Source organism: Ursus americanus, chromosome 12, assembly GCF_024610735.1.
Source record: "Ursus americanus isolate L20-20 chromosome 12, mUrsAme1.1.p, whole genome shotgun sequence".
Taxonomy (NCBI): Eukaryota; Metazoa; Chordata; class Mammalia; order Carnivora; family Ursidae; genus Ursus; species Ursus americanus.
The window spans coordinates 846,433-864,572 of record NC_142138.1 but is presented as its reverse complement, the minus strand read 5'-3'; the positions used below and the strand labels follow the sequence as shown (position 1 = coordinate 864,572).

Here is an 18,140-nt window from a genome sequence, read left to right as displayed (position 1 = left end):
TACTGGCCTGGCATTGAGAAGGCCTATGTAATGCTTGCAGACTGAGTGAGCAAAGGAACAAATGAGTTGTCAAGTAATCATTATAAGTGCTGTATCATTACTTGTACACTTATATTCATCCTGCCATGTGGGCAAGAATGGTGGAGACCACAGGTAATCGCTACTTTTGTCATTGTCCAACTTTGGAATACACTATATATGTCACCTAGTCTCCCTGGTCATTTTTCTTTATGTGGTTTATTCTATAATTGTGTGTGTGTGTGTGTGTGTGTGTGTGTGTTATAGTGTATTCTATATATTGCCCTTCACAGTAGACCAAAGAACCTTAACTACCCAGGAGGTTTGTAGACAGGTATATCTTTTATACCACTGTCATTTGTGTAGAAACAAAAGGCCATCAAAGGGACAGCTAGAGACCTGCTGGAAACTAATGAGCGAACAGGACACGGCAGCAAGTGTGAAGTGCAGGTCTTTCTTAGGCAGTGTTGATGAGAGACTGGAAGAATGTAAATGGCTGACAAGTCTGCCCAATCTGGCCCAACTCTCACTTCAGGCTTTGTTCTTCCCTAAGTCCTTTGACCTACAAGTACTTCTGGGACCATTTAGATAAGCAGGTCAAGTTAAATTCAGAAGCTCACCAGTTCTCACGGGCATCCAGAAGCCTCTTTTAATCTTTACCAAACAAGGTGGATATACACAAATGATGAGATAGGTAGGTAGATCGATAACTAGATATATAACAACGTAGAACTTAGTAGATTAATTAACTACGAGCATCTGGGATTCACTGGGCGCCTGCTGAGACCAGACTACAGGGCCTGACTGCGGTTCGTTTTCAATCTTAATGGGAACAAGACTTAAACATTGTACTTTTCTAGGTGGAAGGGGGAAACAAAACTCCTACCAAGGCCAGACAGGGTTTAGTTACCCAAGTGTGAGGACTGGGACTTGAATCTGGGTTCTGTCTGCCAGAATTCTATTGCCTTTTTTTTTTTTTTTGAGATTTTTATTTATTGATTTTCAACAGTGAAAGAGAGCATAAGTGGGGAGACGGATTAGAGGGAGAGGGAGAAGCAGGCTCCCTGCTGAGCAGGGAGCCCCATGTAGGGCTCGATCCCAGGACACTGGGATCATTACCTGAGCCAAAGGCAGATGCTTAACTGACTGAGCCTCCCAGGATTCTATTGCCTTAAGGGTCTCTACTTCAGAGGTCACTTGATGGCCCAGTTCATGTTCTAGCCATGCCATTGCCACCTTCGTGATTCTGTGCTCCAGCTTCCTCATCTGTAACATGAGGATGATAATAGTGTCAACCTGATAGAGCTGTTGTATAGAACACTAGGAACAGCCCCAACACATGTTAAGAGTTCAGTTGTCTGTCTAGACACAGGACATAGGTTAGGACTTTCTTTCCCTGAGTTGTCACAACTACATGTACTCAGGACTAAGTCTGGGCTTCCACGGGTCTGACAGAGTGGAGATCTTTCTGTCTGCATTATTTCTTGGTCTTGACTGTGAAGCATGTTCCTGCTTTCCTCGGGGATGTTGCTAGAGACCTTGTCTGCCCTGTGATATCAATTCCACCTTGGTCCGCGGGCTCTCTGACAGGAGGACAAACCCCAGCCTGATGTAACTCACCCAGGATTGCCTAGGTTCCTCTTAGTTATGAAGAGACTTTGCTTTTTGACCAGCGTGCAGAAATTCCAAGCCCTGCCTGGGTCTTGGGGTTAGGAAGGAGGAGAAGGAAAACTAGAAATGCAGAGACCACAGTCATCCAAGGGAAGTGATTTGGGAACCTCCCAGACAGTGAATAATCTACTACTCACTGCGGTTAGGGAAACATTTATCAAGAAACTCAGCCCTGAGTTTAGCGGGGTCATGAAGAGTGATTTACACATGGGGAGGAGAATTCGATGCGAGCGGAGGTGGCTATAATTAACCAGGAAGACTTCCTGGAGGATCTGGGTGCTGGGAAGGAAGAGGAAATCCAGCTGGGCCCTTGTGATCAAGGTCAGCACTCTTGGAGGTTTTTGCTAGGTGGCAGCCTGCTCTCAGGGCTCAAATCCTACCTCTGCCCTTTCTTGTGTCATCTGAAGATATTGGTGTCACTTCACTGAGTCTTGGTCCTCTTATCTGCAAAAAGGGGACCTGTGTGAGGATCAATATGTTAATTTTTAGTTTGGGGACATGGTGGATACTCATTTAGGTGTTTTGAAAATATTTTCAATATTTTACTCAGTGCTAGGTTCAGTGGCAGGCACTGGACATATGAAGATAAATAAAGCCCAGTCTCTGTCCAGTCCAGGGAGACACAGATTTGCTGGGAAGATGCTGATGAACTGGTTAAGCACAGACCCAACATCTTAGGCTTCTTAAAGAAGCCCCCCTATGTGACCTATTTGATTAGTGGAAAACTTCATCCCCGTGAAGGTAATCCATCAGACCCTGGTAGTGCCTATTTTCCATGAGTGAATCCAGGCCAGAGCCTGCGTGGGTCTGGTTGCCCTGAAAACTTTATCCAGCCAGCAGTCTGCCTCTGGCTATCCCATGGGACTGTGCCTTCCACCTGCTTTCCAAGGGCCAATACTAACCCCAGCTCAGCTAGATGTGTGGCACAACTGAGACTTCACAGTTTGGGGCATTGTTGTTTTGTTTTGTTTTGTTATGTTATTCTAGGGCCTAGGAGGGAATGTGTGGAAGCTCCTGCCTGTGCCCTGAACTCACCCCAGCACAGTGTGGGATCCTTGCCCAGACGATCTGGGCTCAGGAGCCCCAAGCGTTGGCTAGGATAGAGGCCACAAACTCAACATTCCCAGTGGCCACATTCCAGCCTCCTGTGCTCTGCATATGTTACACCTCCCGCCTAGACTCGAATCCCTTCCTTCCAAATCTAACCATCAATATTTTCCCCATCTTTCAAGGCCAGGCTCAAACACATCTTCTGCATGCATTCCCTAACTCCTCTGCGGGATTAGTGTTCAGATTCTTTTCTCTGCTTGTTCCCTTGGCAAGAGCAGTGTGTAAACACAGAGAGGTCAAGAACATGCCAGTTAGAGGGTGATGCACAGTGAAAGTGCAGGGTGGAGAGAGGAGGCCAGGAAGGCTAGGTAGGGCCTGTTATGGGAGTTGAAATGCCATTGGCTGAATCTCCCTGCAGTGGGGAGCTATTGAGTGTTCTTGACAGAGGGAGAGCCTGGGTGAGGTTGACAATTGAAGAGAATTCTCTTTCCACAATGAATGGTGGGTTGGGGTGGGGAATTTGGAACCTAGAGGCAAGGTGATTGGTTACAGGAGGCACTTGGAGGAGTTTCATCAGTTTTCCCAAATACCAGGCTGTAGTAAAGAAACGTGTTTGTTAGATTTACAAGGAGAAATTTGTAAAAATACGGATTCTAGGGTCCTTTCCCCAGAGATTCTTTTTTGGTGGATCTGGAATGGGGCTAGAACCTGTGCTTTCAGAAAGTGTCCCAGGGCATTTCCGGAGAGTGGGGTGGACTCTTCAATAATGATGTTAGGAAAACTGGATATCTATATGGGGAAAAATTAAGCCTTATCCCTACGTCATTCCTTACACAAAAATAAATGTCAAATGGAACCAAGATTTAATGGAAAGGAAAGAAGTAGGAGAGGGAAGGATGGAGGGAGGGAAGAATGGAGGAACAAAGGGGTGGAGGGGCAGAGGGAGGGAGGAAAAAAAGTAATTCTTAAAGGAACTAGAAGAAATTGGGTGACATTCTAGAAAATAATCTTGGGCATGAAATCTAAAAGTCCAAAAGGGAAAGATTGATGATGCATTTGACCACATGAAAACAAAATTTTTTGTTCAGAAAAGCTAAAGACTACTGACAAATAAAAATATTTGCAGTTCACATAAAAAGGATTAATATGCCCAATATCAAAAGTTCATGTAAAATAATAAGAAAAATATAATTTATTAGAAACATAAGCAAAAGATATGAAAAATAAAACTGAATGAAATAATGGGTTAATAAGTTTGTGCGGAGTTCTTTTTTTTTTTTTTTAAGATTTTATTTACTCATTTGAAAGGGAGAGAGACAGAGAGAGCACAAGCAGGGGGAGAGACAGAGGCAGAGAGAGAAGCAGACTCCCTGCTGAGGTGGGAGCCTGATGTGGGGCTCGATCCCAGGACCTGGAGATCATGACCTGAGCTGAAGACAGATGCTTAACCATCTGAGCCACCCAGGTGCCCCCAGAGTTCCAAGCCTCACTAGAGATCAAGAAAAGAAATTTAAGAAAATTTAAGAAAACAAACTACCACTGTGGTAGGCAGAATAATGATCCTCAAAGATGTCACACATCTTAATCCCTGGAACCTGTGAATATGTTGCCTTTCGTGGCAAAATGAATTTTGCATGTGTGATTAAATTAAGAATTTGGAGGAAGGAGATGATCCTGGATTATCCAGGTGGGCCCAGTGTCATTACAAGAGTTCTTACAAGTGAAAAGGGAGGCAGGGCAGTCCGTGTTCGTGATTCAATGTGGGAAGGATGTGGCTGCCTATTGCTGCCTGGTTTTGAAGACATAAGGGGCCACGTGCCAAGGAAGCAGGCAGCCTCTAGAAGTGAGAAAAGACAAGAAAATAGATTCTTCCCTAGTCTCCAGAAAGAGGAAGGTTGGGAACCTAGCCCTACCTTGATTTTAGCCCTAGGGAGACCTTCGGACCTCTAGAACTGTACAGTGATGAATTGTGCTGTTTAAGTTTCTGTCTGTGACAGTTTGTGGCAGTAGCAGGAGGAAACCAGTACAGCCATTTTGTAAATATTAGAGAGAGGTAGGTAGGAAGGAGTTTGGAGAAGCAGTCCTCACGTGCAACTGGTGGGTACGCGAATTTGTGCTTTTTGGAGAGCTATTCGTCAGGACCCCTCAAACGCTTCAAGTTACATTCCCTTTAGCCAAGTAGTTCCCCTTCCCACAGGAATTGATCCTGTAGTTACACTCACACAAGTACACAGAGGACACCCTAATGCTTTGGGGGTCTCCAGCCCCAGCACCCTACCCGCTTCCCTGTTGGGCTGTCCTGACAGCTAGACCTACGAAGCTTCCAGAAGTAGAAGCTGAGTGGTCTGATATGTTAACCAATGGGCTCTTGAAGCTCAGTTTCTCCTTGTGGTTCTCAGCTGGTTGCTAAGCCAGAGCTCTCTGAGGGCTGTGGCCCGAGTGCCAGACAACATGGACCTCAAGGCCCTCCTGCCACCAACTGCAGATGATGTCCATCCTCCCTCTGGCCCGAGGCTCAGGCCCCCACTGGCCTGGCTCCTGGGCCCTGTCAGGGAAACCCTCTACCTCTGACCTCAGGTCGCTGGTGACTTTTACAGGTGCCCTTAGCAATTCTCTGGAGAAGCAGCTTTTTCCTCTGTTTCCTCAAGTTTATATTAACATTTTTACACATACCCTCAGAAGCAGAGAAGCTAGAAAAAAAACCATTCTCTTGGCATCACTTGGTCACAATGATTAGAAATCATTCTCCTACAGGAGCTAAAAAGAAAGAAAGCATTAATGCCAGTCAGAATTGCAATGCATTCCAAGGCTGAGGCCTTCTGAATTCTCACAGGTTTCCCCATGTCTGCACTCCCAGTTCTGGCTGCCTCTTATATTAAGAACCTCAGACCCGTCATGAGGTGTAGACAGGGTCGCAGAGAGCCCTGTCCCAGGAGTCTGAGGACGAGTGTGGCCCTGGGCTAGTCATAGCCCACCGTGGCTCAGGTGTCTTCCCTGCAGAACAAAGGAGCAGGCCTTCCAGCTCACAGGCCTCACTGACTCCACGGTGTGGATGTGTCCTGGTTGCTCCTCCCTCGGGGTTCAGGCAGGAGGGCCCTCCCTGTAAGAGCACCGGGCCCCGCTCACAGGTGGAGGCTGGAAGCTGACCCTCGGCACATGGTGCTGGCCCAGCGAGTCACCTGATGACATAACAGTTACCTGACTATCTTCCTCATCCACCCCACCCCTCCCGCCTGGCCTGTGAACTGCTCCAAACCACAGCCCTTGGGTGCTTCTCCACCTGCCCCTGGAGAGCCTATGGCTGGATGAAGGGAGAACCGCAGGACTCAACAACGTAGGGTCCTCCTTGTCCAACTGAGCCCCACTGAGCCTCAGTCATGCCACAGGGTCCCATCCATCCATCCACTGGAAGAAGCAAAGCTTACCACTAGCTAGTATTTGGGGGGTGCTTGGAGATCCTTGCATGAAAGGGTCAATAGAAATAGTAAGTATAGTAAACCCTTTACCATCCGTACACAGCACCCGAGGGCCCGCACCAAGGGTTCCAGACCAGCCCAGGGAGTGGTTCTCTCTCTGCACTGCACATGACCTCTGCCTTGTCCTGCCTTAGCTTAGATAAGCAAGACCTGGGGTAAGGCCATCATCATAGTCTCCTCAACCTTAGCTGTGCCCCCCCCATTCCTCCTGTCTAGCAGCCGCAGTGAGTTTAGCACAGAAGTTGAAAGGCCTCCTTGGCTGTTAAGGTTCTAGATGCCTGCAGATGCTCTCCAGGGATACAGCCCCAGCCATGCCCCTTGGGGCCAAGCCAGTGCTTTCGTAGCACATGGAGCTGTAGACTGGTGCCCACTGAGCCACGGGAGTCCTAGAGGACACTTATTCATTGTGGCAGGGGACGAGCCCTGGCCAGGGGTCGGGAGGTACAGAGTAGTCTGACCCCACCGCCATCACTGTGCAAGTTTTAGGGAAAATTACAGCATCCTTCTAGCCTCAGCCTCCTCATCTGTTGAGTGAGGGGATTAGACTAGACACCCAATCTCTAAGAATCCATTAGGAGGCCATGGTGTAATTTCAGTCCCCAGAGCAAAGATTAAAAGTTTGTACCAGATACCCAGAGACAGCACTTGGGCCTGCTTGGGGTCACAAGGTAAATGCGATTGTAGGGAGACCACTCGTTCCAGCTTGCCTGGGACAGCCCTGATTTCTTCCTGTTGCTCCTCCATAATTATTGGTTGTGCCTCTTTCACTCTCAAAAGTGCCCCAGTCTGGATGATGCTAGCTGATGTAGCCACCCTACTGACAGTAATAGGAGAAATGAGATTCCTCGGCCTTCCCTACACTCAGCCTGCTCTGTGAGGATGCCTCCTGTGCCTGAGTTAGAGGAAGCCTTCGACTTGCTCAAAGAATAGGCTTTGCTGAGTTGTGACCTTCTGTTGGCAAAAGTCAGTCACCGCCTTTGCTGGAGGGCTGTCACTTAAAGAGGTAGATGACCTCGTGCGCCGTTCACTGCCCGTCTGAAGTACCACGTGAAAACGTTCTTTGCAAGCAAGACTTTCCTTCCTGCAAAGAAGGAAAGGAATGAAAGTCTTGCTTACAAAGAACTTAGATATGTCTTCCTCTCTGGCTCTAAGGGCCTGGTGATGGACCCCATGTCCCTCTGCTCTTCGGCTGCCAGGAAAAGCTGGAGGAACCTGCCAGAACGATCCTCCCAGCTATTGTTTGGCAGCGTAGCCATGGCTCTGTTAGACTGTGAGTTTGCACAGGCTGGAGCGGTGGGTTTAGCTTCTCCGTGACATATGGGCTTGGGTGAGCAAGGCAGCAAGGGTGATAAAACCATGAGTGGTGCCCCTCATGGACACCTTCAGAGCCCAGGGCCAGAGAAGGAATAATACCAACCTGAGAATAATCTATCCCTTGGAAAGCTCAGCCCTGAATAACGCCCCAGCACCTCTTCCTCCACCAGCTGTAGGACCAGCCCACATTTGTCCAGTGGCATCCATGTCCATTATCATGTAGGACTCCAGTGCAGCCCCGAGGCACAATCGAGGCAGGACTTGATATTATCCCATCATATAAATTGGGCAATGGAGGCTTTGGGAGCTGAACCTGCCTCAGAGCAGAGCCGAAGCTTCCCATCCCCAACTGCTCTGTGGTTTCCGGAGCCTGCCCTGCCTCCCCCTTCTACTCCTACCATCACACACAGCCTAGCCACAGTCCTCAGAACCACAGGTGGCATTCAGGTCACCCAACACCACTGCGAGTGCGGGTGGGGGAGGTTTGGGCTCTGCGCAGGTGCATGGAGTGGGGGGCTGTGACTTCTGGTCGGGTCTCCCAGTTAATCTTCTAGGAATATCACTGTGTCTCACAGAGTCCAAGCTGCACGGGTCGTGGACACGTTGCAGTAACTCTCTCTTCTCTTGTGTGTGTGTGTGTGTGTGTGTGTGTGTGTGTGTATTTCTGTGTGTGTGCTTTCATCACTAGAAGAGCGTGACTTCCCCTCTGCGGCCACGGATCTCCAACACGGACCCCAGGGGAGAAGGGGCAGGACGGAGCTGCCCGAGGCAGCCAGCGTGGCTTCTCCAGTGCCGGGACCAGGGATGATTGGACCATGCCTACAGATGTCTCTAGCCTCCGACTGTCCGCATAGCACACAGGGGACTTGTGGGTGGCCACTCACCACTGCCAACTGAAACAGTATGATGGCAACATTGACATCCTTCATGACGTTTCCACAACAGACATTCAGGCAGAAAGTGCTGACGCGTTTTCTGTCTTCGAAGTAGAGGGCCATGCCTCACCTATGTGAATAGTGCGGGCCCCGATGACCTGCTCTGAGTCCACTCGCAGCCAGTGACACTTGCAAAAAAACTCCCAAAGCCCATCTTGGGTTTGGCTTCCACAGCTCTTGACCAATGTGGCCAAAACCAGGCGCCTCCTTGGGACACTTGGATTATTCATAAATGCAGCCTGCCTCAACCCTCCCTGAATAGCATCTCAAGTCTCTGTGGAGGTCATGGATCCTGAACAAAGCATCAAGGGCACCAAGAAGGCTGAGGGAAGTCCCCGGAAGCGGCTGACCAAAGGAGAGGCCGTGCAGGCCAGTGTTTCATCCAGTGCCCCGTACCCAGGCAGCAGTACGGCTGCCCCCCAAGAGGGCCCCCTCCAAGAGCTCCTGGCCCCGCAGCCCTTCCCGGGCCCCCCGTCGGTTCTTAGGGAAGGCTCTCAGGAGAAAACAGGCCAGCAGCAGAAGCCCCCCAAGAGGTCCTCCATTGACACCTCCATCCCCCTCTCACAGCTTCCGCAGCACCCTCTGACACCAGCATTCATGTCACCTGGCAAACCGGAGCATCTCCTGGAGGGGTCCACATGGCAGCTGGTCGACCCCATGAGACCTGGACCCTCAAGCTCCTTCGTGACCCCTGGGCTCCATCCATCAAGCCAGCTCCTCCCTTCCCACGCTTCCATCATTCCCCCTGAGGACCTGCCTGGCCTCCCCAAAGTCTTTGTGCCCCGTCCCTCCCAGGTATCCTTGAAGCCCCCAGAAGAGGCGCACAAGAAGGAGAGGAAACCACAGAAGCCAGGCAAGTACATATGTCAGTACTGCAGCCGGCCCTGCGCCAAGCCCAGCGTGCTCCAGAAGCATATCCGCTCGCACACCGGCGAGAGGCCCTACCCCTGCGGCCCCTGCGGCTTCTCCTTCAAGACCAAGAGTAACCTGTACAAACACAGGAAGTCCCATGCCCACCGCATCAAAGCCGGCCTGGCCTCAGGAGTGGGCGGCGAGATGTACCCCCCGGGGCTGGAGATGGAGAGGATCCCTGGGGAGGAGTTCGAGGAGCCCACCGAGGGGGAAAGCACAGATTCGGAAGAGGAAACGGGCAGCGCATCCACCCACCCCTCAGAGCTCTCCCCCAGGCCCAAGCACCCCCTCCTGTCCAGTGGTTTGTACAGCTCCGGGAGCCAGGGCTCCAGCCACGAACGCTGTTCCTTGTCCCAGTCCAGCTCAGCCCCATCGCTCGAGGACCCCGCTCCGTTCACCGAGCCCTCGTCAGAACACCCCCTGAGCCAGAAACCCGAAGACACCCACACGATAAAGCAGAAGCTGGCCCTCCGCTTGAGTGAGAGGAAGAAGGTGATGGACGAGCAAGCGTTTCTGAGCCCAGGCAGCAAAGGGAGCACAGAATCTGGGTATTTCTCCCGCTCTGAGAGCGCCGAGCAGCAGGTCAGCCCCCCAAACACCAACGCGAGGTCCTATGCCGAGATCATCCTGGGCAAGTGCGGGCGGATCGGGCAGCGGACCACCATGCTGACGGCCACCTCCACCCAGCCCCTCCTGCCGCTGTCCGCCGAAGACAAGCCCAGCCTGGTGCCTTTGTCTGTGCCCCGGACCCAGGTCATCGAGCACATCACCAAGCTGATCACCATCAACGAGGCTGTGGTGGACACCAGCGAGATCGACAGCGTGAAGCCGAGGAGGAGCTCGCTGTCCAGGCGCAGCAGCATGGAGTCACCCAAGTCCAGCCTCTACCGGGAGCCCCTGTCATCCCACGGCGAGAAAACAACCAAGCCCGAACAATCGCTGCTGAGCCTCCAGCACCCGCCCAGCACCACCCCCCCTGTGCCTCTGCTGAGAAGCCACTCAATGCCTTCCGCCACCTGCACCCTCAGTACCCCCCATCACACCTTCCGGGGTAGCTACTCCTTCGACGACCACATCCCCGACTCGGAAGCCCTGAGCCGCAGCAGTCACGTGTTTACCTCCCACCCCCGGATGCTCAAGCGCCAGCCGGCCATCGAGCTCCCTTTGGGCGGGGAGTACAGCTCGGAGGAGGCGGGGCCCAGTAGCAAAGACACGGCCTCCAAACCCGCTGACGAGCCAGAAGCCAAGGAAAGCGAACTCACCAAAAAGACCAAGAAGGGTTTGAAAACGAAAGGGGTGGTCTATGAATGTAACATATGTGGTGCTCGTTACAAGAAAAGGGACAATTACGAAGCCCACAGAAAGTACTACTGCTCGGAGCTTCAGGTCTCAAAGCCCAGCGCTGCAGGTGCTCACGCGTCCCCAGAAGCGGAGAAGAGTCAGGCTGAGCACGAGCCCTGGTCCCAGATGATGCATTACAAACTGGGGACCACCCTGGAGCTCACTCCCCTGAGGAAAAGGAGGAAAGAGAAGAGCCTTGGGGACGAGGAGGAGCCACCTGCCTTTGAGTCGACAAGAAGTCAGTTCGGCAGCCCCGGACCATCTGATGCTGCTCAGAACCTTCCCCTGGAGTCCACCAAGTCACCAGCAGAGCCGCGTAAGTCAGTGCCCTCCCTGGAGGGGCCCACGGGCTTCCAGCCAAGGACTCCCAAGCCAGGGTCTGGCCTAGAGTCAGGGAAGGAGAGGAGAACAACATCCAAAGAAATTTCTGTCATCCAGCACACCAGCTCCTTCGAGAAGTCTGACTCTCTGGAGCAGCCCAGTGGCTTGGAAGGGGAAGACAAACCCCCGGCCCCGTTCTCCTCCCCTCCACCCGCCCCGCACGGACGCCCGGCCCACTCCCTGCAGCCCAGGCTGGTCCGCCAGCCCAACATTCAGGTCCCTGAGATCCTGGTGACCGAGGAGCCCGACCGGCCAGACACAGAGCCCGAGCCACCCCCTAAGGAACCCGAGAAGACAGAGGAATTCCAGTGGCCCCAGCGCAGCCAGACGCTTGCCCAGCTCCCAGCTGAGAAGCTGCCACCCAAGAAGAAGAGGCTGCGCCTGGCAGAGATGGCCCAGTCGTCGGGGGAGTCCAGCTTTGAGTCCTCTGCACCCCTGTCTCGCAGTCCCAGCCAGGAGAGCAGTGTCTCCCTGAGCGGGTCCAGCCGCTCCGCCTCCTTCGAGAGGGAAGACCACGGAAAAGCCGAGGCCCCTGGGCTCTCATCTGACACACGCCCCAAACCCTTGGGCACCCACATGCTGACCGTCCCCAGCCACCACCCGCATGCCCGAGAGATGCGGAGGTCAGCCTCAGAGCAGAGCCCCAACATTTCCCATTCTGCCCATATGACCGAGACACGCAGCAAATCATTCGACTATGGCAGCTTGTCCTTGACAGGCCCTTCTGTGCCGGCCCCAGTGGCCCCGGCAGCCCCCGCGGCCCCAGCGGCCCCGCCAGAGAGAAGGAAATGCTTTTTGGTGAGACAGGCCTCTCTGAGCAGGCCTCCAGACACCGAGCCAGAGGCCGCCCCCAAGGGAAGACAGGAGAGTGAAGAACCAAAGCCCTCATGCAGTAACCCTTCCACCAAAAGCTCATTGCCCCAGATTCCCTCAGCAGCCACCTCACACAGTGGGCACCCGGGAGGCAAGAGCCAGGTGCAGGACAGACCCCCGCTGGGGTCCACTCCGCCCTACACAGAAGCCCTGCAAGTGTTTCATCACCCCATTGCCCAGCCCCCCCTGCATGAGAAGCCGTACCTGCCCCCACCTGTCTCCCTCTTCTCCTTCCAGCACCTCTTGCAGCATGAGCCAGGACAGTCTTCAGAATTCTTTTCCACCCAGGCCATGTCCAGCCTCCTCTCTACACCGTACTCCATGCCCCCGCTTCCTCCCTCCTTATTTCAGGCCCCACCGCTTCCTCTCCAGCCTACTGTTCTGCACCCAGGCCAGCTCCCCCTCCCTCAGCTCATGCCTCACCCAGCCAGCATCCCCTTCCGGCAGCCCCCTTCGTTTCTCCCCGTGCCGTACCCAGCCTCATCGGCACTCTCTTCTGGGTTTTTCCTGCCTCTGCAATCCCAGTTCTCACTTCCACTCCCTGGGGATGTGGAAAGCCATCTGCCCCAGATCAAAACCAGCCTGGCCCCTCTGGCAACAGGAAGTGCTGGCCTCTCCCCCAGCACAGAGTACAGCAGTGATGTCCAGCTGCCCCCTGGGGCCCCCCCAGCCAGCTGCTCAGCACCCACATCAGCCCCTCCACCAACCCTGCCTGCCTGTCCAGACACCATGGTGTCCCTGGTTGTGCCCGTCCGCATTCAGACCAACATGCCATCGTATGGGAGCGCCATGTACACCACCCTCTCCCAGCTCCTGGTCACCCAGTCCCAAGGCAGCTCAGCAACTGTGACTCTTCCCAAGTGTGAGGAGCCCCCGTGCAAAGGGACAACTGTGTGTGGGACAGATGTGTACGAGATGGGGCCTGGATCAGCTGGGGGAAGTGAAGAGCAGAGCAGAGGCTTCCCGACTCCATACTTGAGAGTGCCTGTGACGTTACCAGAAAGAAAAGGCACTTCCCTGTCATCAGAGAGTGTCTTGAGCCTGGAGGGGAGTTCTTCAACAGTAGGGGGGAGCAAACGCGTCCTTTCACCAGCTGGCAGCCTGGAACTTACCATGGAAACCCAGCAGCAAAAAAGGGTAAAGGAAGAGGAGGCTTCCAAGGCAGATGAAACACTTGAGCTGGTAAAACCGTGCAGTGTGGTGCTGACCAGCACGGAGGATGGCAAGAGGCCAGAGAAATCCCACCTAAGCAGCCAGGGCCAGGGCAGGAGGGAGCTAGAAACATCGTCCAGCCTATCCTCAGATCCATCTGACCCAAAAGAAATGACTTCCCTTCCTCACTCCTCATTGCCCCATGCGACGGCCCCAGGCTCAGAGGTGTTGAAGGAATACGCCCAGCCTTCTGGTAAGCCTTACCGAAGAGGGCTGCCCCCACTGAGTGTGAAGAAAGAAGACTCCAAGGAACAACCTGACCTTCCTCCACTGGCACCTTCCAGCTCGCTGCCTCTGTCAGAAACGTCCCCCAGACCAGCCAAGTCGCAAGAAGGTACGGACTCAAAGAAGGTACTGCAGTTCCCCAGCCTCCACACGACCACTAATGTCAGTTGGTGCTATTTAAACTACATTAAGCCAAATCACATCCAGCATGCAGATAGGAGGTCCTCTGTTTACGCTGGTTGGTGCATAAGTTTGTACAACCCCAACCTTCCGGGGGTTTCCACTAAAGCTGCTTTGTCCCTCCTGAGGTCTAAGCAGAAGGTGAGCAAAGAAACATACACCATGGCCACAGCTCCGCATCCTGAGACAGGAAGGCTTGTGCCATCCAGCTCCCGCAAGCCCCGCATGACAGAGGTAAGTCAGCCTTGTTTTTATTCTCCCCACTGAGTTTTAAAGCCTCTGCTGAGCTTTTAAAGCCACGTACTCCTCAACTTCTGTTTGCATATCTAGAGCCAGATGAGTGGGCAGATTTCCCTTCTGTCAGCTGTGACTGGCCACCTTATAAGAAAACATACTTATTGGGTTTCTTTGTCAGTGTGTCCCTCACATCACCAGACTAGATGCATTTCAATAAAGTGAGCTTTAAAGTCATCCTGCTTTCCCATTAGCTGCTATTGTGAAATCAAAGACACAGTCTGAAGCCAGGAAAAAAAAAAAAAGAATTCTCCAAACGACGAGTTGGAAAACTTGGCTGATGGGAAAACCTGCAGCAATTTCAAAACTTTATGCCCCTCCACATGTTCCTCCCTGGTCCTGTTAGCTTTTCCTCCTTTTCTTATTACTACACCTGCTATTTCCATTCTCTGGTACCACTCAAAATCTTCCCACTTCCCGAGTTTCTAGAATTTGGCACAAACAACTCCTGAAATACTCCTGCTTTCTCTCCCGTGAGCAGGATAGCCAACAGAGCTTGGCTGCAGTGTTCCTCATCACCACCAGGGGGCAGGATCACTCACAGCCTGACCCATCCGTGCTGTGTGGTAGCACCGGGCCATGACTAAGTTCACATGAACTCCTCCAGTGCCTGTGACCCGAGGCTGCTCCAGGAACTGTAGAGAGAACTGACCCCCTGCAAGTTCAGGGAGTTTGAAATTTGATCATTCCCACTTTGCCTCAGATACACGACACCTGCATACCCTGATAAGGCCAGCCTAAGCAACCTGGCCGTGCGAAGAAGGTATGCTGAGTCGGTGTTTGTGGACTAACAGTTGGTCTTGTTGATTGAGTCGCCTCGGTGTGCCAGGCGCTGTGCCGAACCAGTCAGTGCTTCTCTCTACCTGTGAGGCAGCAGGACCATCTCCCATCTATAGATGAGGGACCCAAGGGTCGGAGGATGAGAGGCGTCAAGGTCACATGGCAGGTATATGGCACACCCAGAATTTGAACTTAGACGTCTCTGACTTCAGAGAATTGATTTATCTTCTTTCTATTATTGGAGGAAAACAAACCCATAAAAGTGACTACAGATTTTAAAATGTTCATCAGTGTGTCTTCAGACCAGATGCTTTGATCAAATCAGGCCTAAATCCACTAAACGAAATTCATATCACAGACACATGAACAAAACTGTGTTCGGGAACTCCTCCTCTATTTGTCTCCTCCTGTTTTATCACTGAGTGAATTTTGTGCACTGAATTGGTCCTTAGCTCAGCTGGATATTCTTCACAGGATTGTTTCCCAGATTTAGTCTCTGAATATCCTTGTCAGTCTAAAGACATCCTTAGATGAGATTTCCACATTTGCCATAAACGTCATGACTGATTTCTCTCCAGTGTGTCTTCCTGGCTACAGCTACACCCAAGATGCTGTTGGAATTATATTCATACTTACGACTTTTCATGCCCCTGCTGTGGGCCAGGTCATGTAGAACTTTACTTCCGTCCGCACGACCACTGGAAAGTTAGGGTGCTGTGTCACCATTGTATAGATGAGGAGGCCGATTCATGGAGAAGTCAGGTGACCGTTACAGGGCTGCACATAAAGGGCAGAGCCCAGAGTCAGAGCTAGACCTCACTCCAGAGCCCTTCCAGATGACCCGGACTGCCTCTCTGTTGGAATGACTGTACGCGAAAAGTCCATTTAAGAAAAAGGAAGAGTTCATTTAGCTTAATTGAGTTTGGCAATCTTTTGTTTAAAATGCTGCTTTCATAAAATGAGCGGAAACTTGCAAACTTTTTCTTGGAATGAAATGCTAGATTCACTGGCGTGTTTCCTACCAGAAGTGCACCCATATGGTGCATTAATATAGCTGCATGGCTCACTGCTTCGTGCCTTTCTACAATTACACACCCCTCTCTCTGGCCTCTGTTTGCCTGTCTCCAGTGATGGGGAGCTCACCACCTCTTGGTACAGCACAACCCATCTCTGGACAGGGCTTTAAGAAAGTTCTTTACTGAGCGGAGATGAGTTTGTCATCCTGTAGCTTCCATTCTCTGTTAGTAGCTCTGGAAAAGGCCCTTTGCGCTATCTCGGAATTTTGAGGATATTCCAAACTATCTTCCTGTAGGTCTAGGCCACCGTATCAGGTTTGAGTTGGGCCACAGGTATTTTTTCCATATCTAAGCCCTGAAGAAACCCCAGCTTAGACAAAAGTCACTTTGCAACCACATTCCATTCCCCAGTTTCTCCTGCTTGGGGGTCATTTTGACAACCACATATTGCAAACAGATTAGGAACAAGGACTCCAGTGCCACGTTTCCCCAGTTGGAATCCCACTGCTTCACTTACAAGCTGTGTGACCTTGGGCCAGTTACCCCTTCTGTCTGTGCCTTGGTTTCCTCACCTATAAACTAGAGATATTAAAAATACTCAGCTCATAGGGCTGTGGAGATAAGTAAATGAGTTGAAATATACCAAGTGTGTTTAGAACAGTGCTTGGCACACCGGCACTCAAGAATCGTTTTTACGATTTAAAGACAATCATACTATTGTCTTTAAAAGCCAGCATGGATTCCTGGTCCCCTCTCAGTTCCAGCCGTGTTTCCAGAGTGGCACACTGCCACCCAAACCAGCCTCCTCCAGCTTCGCCCAGACATCACAGCTGGTTGTGAGAGAGAAGTCATCTGTCAGCCTGTGGAAGGCCCCTTGGTCATTCCACGGGTGGTGCAGACGGCAGGCAGAGAGAGGAGGGAAAACGGGGTGCTCTGGAAATCCACGGGCACTGCACAAAATCTGCTGCCTTCTGCCAAAGCAGCAGTCTGGAGCCTTGCTCGGTGTCCACTCGTCGTCTCCAATCCTGAAGAGACTGCATGGCGGGGGGCGGGGGTCACTGAGTCATAGACGTTGGCCCCAGAATGGATCTTCAAGATGATCTAAACCCTCTCAGAGGTGAACTGACCCCAGGAAGAGAAGCGGTCCATGAAAGGTGACTCAGCATTCAGGGTGGCCTCCATGGTACTAAAACCCAGATCCCCTGACTCCCTGCCGGCTCCCTTTCTGCTCAGCCCAGGCCACGCTTTACAGGGCCAGGCGGCACGGTTGGCACAGGACCCTGGGGTTAGATTGTCCCAGCACCAGGAGACAGGGGTGCTTCTCCCACGGGCTGTAAACATGACCTTAACTGACAGTGCCGTGAAGTGGGAGAGTCTCACTCCAGGCACGGCTGGCCCCAGCCCCCAGCCCCCAGCCCAGCATCAGTGCTCCCTGTTCAAGGGTGTGCCCACCCGCTGCTGCCATCAGAGGGTCTAGAGGACCCGTATTCCTGCTGAGCCAGCTCCCACCACTGAGGCCCATAGCTCTGTGAAGAGAATGGGTGCCCTTAGACTACCAGCCAGAGCCTGCACACCCCCTCCAGGAGCATGCCCATCAGTGAGCACACAAAGCCTTGGTCAGGGCCCTCACGAGACCTGCACTCTGCTCCTGGCAATGCCCTTAACTTGCAGGGTGACCCTGATGTTCTGATCTGCTAAAGAGAATTGGGGCAGCTGACCGTCGGGGGTTTCATCATTTATTGGCTCACCACCCTTCACACATCTCTGAGGCAGGCTCTGTTTTGGGTGCTGGCGTGACCGAGGACACCCAGATGAGGACCTGTCCCTAGGAGGTTCTAGACTCATGTGACAGGAAAAGCAAATGCAGCTCTCGTGGGAAGGCCTGGTCTTCCCAGGAGAAAGACCTGGTGGGAGTCCCAGTTTTGACACCAACTAACCAGGTGGCCTTGAAGAGGGGACCTCAGCTCTCTAGGGATCCATTTCCTTCCTTCTGCCAATGGGTACTTCAAGCGTGTCTTTGCAGGGTGGAGGGAAGCTAAGGGGGCCACACACCGTGAGGTGTAAGCATGCAGTGCCATCCAAGGCACCGTTCCCTTCCTCCCGTTTAACAGCAGTGATTTTGTCATTCCCGCGGTGGGCCAGGTTCACCTCCCTTCGCTGGTTTCCCCGGAAGGCCAGAAAGATCTAGCTAGAGTGCAGAAGGAAGAAGAGAAGCGAGGGAAGCCGGAGGAGGAAGCTCCTGCCTCCAAAAGAGGGGAGCCAACGAGGATCAAAATCTTCGAAGGAGGGTAAGAATCATGTTTGGTTTGCAATGTTTGGTGCTGCTTCCTGTGGAGGAAGAGGTGGTACCATCTGTGGTGAGAGGCGGTGAGCGTCTCCCCGGGCCGGGCTGTGCCCACTGGCGCTTCCCAGCAGACGCCACCTTCGTGGGACTCGCAGGCCGCCTCTGTTTCAGAACACCA

General features: G+C 52.5%; 1 protein-coding gene across 5 annotated transcripts in view; it reads left to right on the top strand.

Annotated features, from left to right (window-relative positions):
• Positions 1-18,140, top strand: part of HIVEP3 (HIVEP zinc finger 3) — a 451,785-nt gene that overhangs the window by 384,968 nt on the left and 48,677 nt on the right. For all 5 annotated transcript variants that reach the window (XM_045799842.2, XM_087865782.1, XM_087865783.1 and 2 more), the window contains 2 exons: positions 8,218-13,822; positions 17,821-17,966. In XM_045799842.2, the coding sequence (XP_045655798.2) occupies positions 8,750-13,822; positions 17,821-17,966 (5,219 nt within the window). In that variant the 5' untranslated portion in view covers positions 8,218-8,749. The remainder of the gene's footprint in view (positions 1-8,217; positions 13,823-17,820; positions 17,967-18,140) is intronic.